Source organism: Halyomorpha halys, unplaced genomic scaffold, assembly GCF_000696795.3.
Source record: "Halyomorpha halys isolate HHAL.00 unplaced genomic scaffold, Hhal_1.1 Scaffold84.1, whole genome shotgun sequence".
NCBI classification, from domain to species: Eukaryota; Metazoa; Arthropoda; class Insecta; order Hemiptera; family Pentatomidae; genus Halyomorpha; species Halyomorpha halys.
Window position 1 is genome coordinate 296,122 of NW_027110155.1, and position 5,161 is coordinate 301,282.

A 5,161-nucleotide genomic window follows, 5' to 3' on the forward strand; every position below is an offset into this window, starting at 1 on the left:
CAGTGTTGCATGATCGGAAACTGACACTATCCGATTGGAGTGATGACTTAGTGTCACTCCACACGGTTTTACCCCTAAACACTATCAGATGGCTCGATGGAGCAAGCTAATGGATATTGAATTTACGAGATATCCAAATAATCCTGTCAGTTCGTTTCATTTATATCGTTTTTTTGTCCATCACTCCATTTGGACGGACTATGTTAATAACCACCTTCAGACATCTACTTACAATCCAGCGAAGGGCCCAACAATCAAACTACCGCATAAGGGTTCTAGTTATGATTGAAGGCTAGCAGGGGTCATTGCACAGGGCGTGGTCAGCCATGAATCGTCCTTGGACCCCACGTCCACCGCTACCGGTCCTGCTCCTTTTGGTCCGAACGCCAAATGGTCCAGAAGATGATGCTGGTTATCAACGCTAGTGATAAGGTCAGCCAATGAGAGGACTAGAATAGGCCTGGCGGGGCGGGCGATGCCCACTATATAAGACACATCGTCTCTTCGTTCGGCATAGTCAGCCCTAGCAGACCACAGCAATGGCATACTTCAAGGCTCTGGTAAGTCCTATCTTATACTTTCTATATAATTTATAATTCTTTCATCTGAATTCTTTAAGTCTCAAATAATATCTTAAACAAGATAAAGTTTTGATTAGGATTCTGAATACAATTTTTCTTAGTTATTAATAATTCTCTTAATCTTACTTCAATTTGTCTCTTTAGTTAAAGATAATAAATCAACAAGACAGAATGTAATAATTAATAATTCATTTTCTCAAAAATGAAATATTATAGGAAGGATTAGAGAATGAAATGAATACAAACCCATATATCCCGCTAGGATTAGTCAAATGATTGAGGTTCTTTATATCCTTTAAAATACTTATTTCCAATGTCATGTTTCAAATATTAATCATTTCTAAGGCGGCCTACTTAGCTTTAAACATTCATTCCGACAAGAAGTTTTTATCTAATTTCATTTTAAAAAGTGTGGATAAAACTTTTTTTGAAAAAATAAATCGTTTGGAACAGATTTATATTTGTTTTACAAATTATTTTTAAAACTATGCACGTTACCTCAATAAGATAATATGATTAAACGTAAAAATTGAGGTTTGGTGTTAAAAATGTTTTTAAGTTATTTTCTGTCTGTTTTATAAAAAAGAAGAAAATACTTTTGCTCTAATAAAATATTTATGAATCAAATTCTTAGGATATTGTAACAGTTGCATGAAACAGCTGCACTTTTAAATTTCAATAAATAAAAAATACATAATCATTAAATAGCAATATGCATGAAAATTTACCGACCTTCAACCCTCGTAACACTTCCATTCATTTTAACAATCACCTTTCATTCAAGTTGATCCCAGATTTGCAGTGTTGATGAAACAAACAACAAAAATCCATGGATCTGATTTCGTTGATTGTGCCAATAAATATTCAACAGATATATTCCATCTCATCCTTTCGGTTTTCTAAAACATTGCCTTAAGTTTTTCCAGTATAAACTGCGAATAAGATTTTTTTCGACACCTTTAGGCCTTATAACTAAAATGAAAAGTAAAAAAGGAACGATTACTTAAAAATAAATACCTAAATAACCTCTTTATATTATTTATTTCCTTATATTTCGTCCTTTCAAGAACTTTCTAAATACCAAATGACAATATTAATGTTCCTTCGCACCAAACTACTTCCTTCAGTAAACACTTTCATAACGTGCAAACTTAATTTTATATTCATCTCTAACCGTCGAGACTAAAATCCATTTTATATATTATTTATTTTATTGTCTCATAATTTACAATTCTCTTGGCAAAATAACATTAAATATTTTATTTATGAATTCATTGAAAATGATTTAAGCAATATCCCATTAAATGCTCATTTGTATTAATTTTCGTCAAAACCTCTTACCAATCCAAATATCAAACGACAAGAAGCTTTTCCTACATTTCGATTATTATCACATTTACTTGGAAAACCCTCTCAACTTTTAGATAATACAAAAACCTTACTTACATAAATATTATTGGAAATTAGCAAGTACTACCTGAGGAAAGGAGAACTTTTACAAAGTTAAAATGTTTGTTAATTACAGTATTAATTATTGTTAATTACAAAATGCACTTGCAATAACTTAATATAAACTTTTCACTTAAGAACATTACCTGACGATTCCATCAAAAATCTCTAAAATTGCCATTAAAAAAACCGGTGATCCCAAAAAATTGTATTCATTAAAAATTCAGTTACCATGCTTTACGACAGAACGTCTCATATATAGACGTATTAAAGGTAACAAATTTTATGTTTTATTGTGAAAAATATTTTCTCTAATCACAGTGAAGCTTAAGCTTCATATAAAAATTATTCAAGATAAAATCACAACCTAAAGGCATCGTTAAAAGGCATAAGAACACTTCCAACTTTTATAACTGAATTTATGAATCTCCTTTTAAGATTATGGCAACTGCAGCCATAATCTTTATACTTCGTCTGCATTCTTCATAACGCAAACGTTTTATAACCAAAATATAATAAAAGAGAAATTGTGAGAATATATTTTATTCCTATAATTTTGAACCAAATCTTTATGTCCTGCTGATTATTAAACATATGTTTTTATTATATTTTGAATTAGACGATCAAATAAGTTTAAATAAAAGTTTATTGAATAAAACCGTGCCCGTGTAGGCCTCGGCGCTTCGCGCCGAGGCGACATATTTCCGTGACAACGTATACTCTATGCTAATATTACATAAATATAAATTAAAATCAATCCAATGTTATATATTTGAAATAATAAACCAGTTCACATATTGAATTCAGATATTTATTTTTGCTTGGTTATACATTAATTAATTTTTATACATATGATATAATATCCATATGTTAAACGAAGTCAATTTCCGTTACGGCACACTTTTTCTAACATGGCATCCCGCAAAATGATTTATAAGACGTTGTCACGTCAAAAAATAATTACAACATAATGTCCAAATAAGAAGTAAACATTGTTTTTTAAAAAAGTGAGGAAAATTTTGAAATAAACATGTTTCATTCACCAAATCATTCGTTTTCAGAGTAGATAGAACAAATAATGTAAACTAAGAATGCAAATAAAGTAGTACAAGTCATAATTTCAAAATCCACGGCACGTAAATCACATAAACTATTTAAATAATTTTCTGACATAGCGCTTTATACTACCTCTATACTATAGATATAGTACTCAAGGACAAAAACATGCTAGGAAATTATTTTATTTAATTATTTCTGTGAATTTTAAGAAACACCAATATGTTGTAGTACTTTATTAAACACATATTATTAACAAAATAAAGATTTCAAAATATCATAACATGGGTATTTATAGCATATTACTTAACAATTCTAATTAAATAGAGTCATATATTTTGTTTTTTGTACTAAACCAAAGGACACATAAAAAAAAAAAAACTAATTTTTTAAAAGCAAAAATCTTGCCAAATTCGTCATTAACATAATTGAAATGTATCGAATTGAATGTAATCGAAAAATACACAATTTTTTTCTTTTTTGGAAATCACAAAAATTACAATAGCTTCTACACCACTCCACTAATCTACAAGTAATTAAATGTGGTTTAGGGCTAAATAAACCGCCCGGACCTACAAAGCAGATTAGAACCGGATATATAAAATCAAAGGTTTGAGTATTTTTTTTTGTTGATTCTTTGTCTTCTTTATGAAAGCATAAAATAAAATAGATGTCGGTCTAGTTTCGAATCGCGGAAATTCAGCTTTCCAACAGTCGTAGAAACGGTGGATTTGGTTAAGATTATAAGGAAGTATTTTAAGACATATATGATAATTGATTTAAGTCTCAAAATTTTAAGTTTTTATTTAAATGAAAATTCGTAATTAAGGATTTCAGGCGCTGAAAGGCGGAAAAAAAAAGAATCTGACTTTTTTGGCCACTTTTTTCTTCAAGGGATTTTTTTTTACAATTAAACTCATTATGCACGATGGACAATCTTTTTCTCATATTCTGCACAAAAAATAAAATCTAATGACGATTCATGTAATGACTATCACATAAATTCAGCGCAAAGCTGGAATACAATATTATATAAAATTATGTAAAATATATATTTTATCGGCTCCTAAGGCGCATTGGTAGGGGATTCCTTACCCCCTTACCTAGGGATTGGGACACCTGTCTAATATTTTTTAACTCAGTATCATTAAAAAAGTTTAATTGAAACCGGTGAACCAATGCCTGTAGGTTTCCCTTGAAAATTTGGTAAATAAGGATGGATTTTTTAAGGCCAATGTAAATATAAATTAATAGAAGATTTATTAAGTATACAAAGTCTGTCTTTATTATTATAACAATAACATTTATTAAGGCTTCATACTGAGATCAAAATCAATCTGTAAACGTTTTGTTTTCATGTCTTTAGAAATAATTCAATTTTCTTTCAGATCCTCCTCGCTGCAGTCTTCGCACTGGCCCTCGCCGCCGAAGAAGCTCCAAGGACCAAGAAGGACGTACTGGTAGCTTCCCCCTATGCTGCAGTCCCTGTGTCCTACGCTTTCGACGATGGTTCCTACTACCCCGGTAAATACGAGAGGACAGCCTACGTATCCGCAGCGATCCCAGCAGTTCCAGCGGCATACTCTGCATACCCATATGCTTACTCTGCCTACTCAGCTTACCCTTTCAGGTCCTACGTTGCAGTCTGAGAACTGACAGTACACGGATGAAACACTGGCTATTTGATCTTCGGCAAGTCTTCGCCTCCTGAATCAGGGGGTTAAACAATTTTTAAACACAGCAATTGTACTATCGATTCCGCTACTATTTAAATCCGTCCGAAATAAATTCTGTTTAAATTCCTAAGTTGTATATATTTTTCTTTCATTCCTTACCACAATAGTTTTAAAGTAAATAATTACCATTGAATGAAATCTGATTTTCCTTGAAATTCCGAAAGAAAACAAAGAAGCAGTAAATTGCAGTAGGATGCTTAAAAGTATTAGTTATATACAAACAAAGTTAAAATGAGATGCCTTCTTAACAAAAAAAAATAAATTATATAAATAAACCATTTTTTTTTAAACTTTAGTTCTACTGAGGTTGTATGTGAGTATGTATGGATGTATACTTAA

The 5,161-nt window shown here is 30.9% G+C and overlaps 1 protein-coding gene across 1 annotated transcript; it reads left to right on the plus strand.

Moving 5' to 3' along the window:
• The first annotated feature begins 453 nt into the window (after positions 1-453).
• Positions 454-4,892, plus strand: LOC106693030 (uncharacterized). Its single transcript, XM_014439329.3, has 2 exons — positions 454-560; positions 4,475-4,892. The coding sequence occupies exons 1-2, from the start codon at positions 540-542 to the stop codon at positions 4,733-4,735; spliced, it is 282 nt and encodes a 93-aa protein (XP_014294815.1). The 5' UTR covers positions 454-539; the 3' UTR covers positions 4,736-4,892.
• The last annotated feature ends 269 nt before the right edge of the window (positions 4,893-5,161 follow it).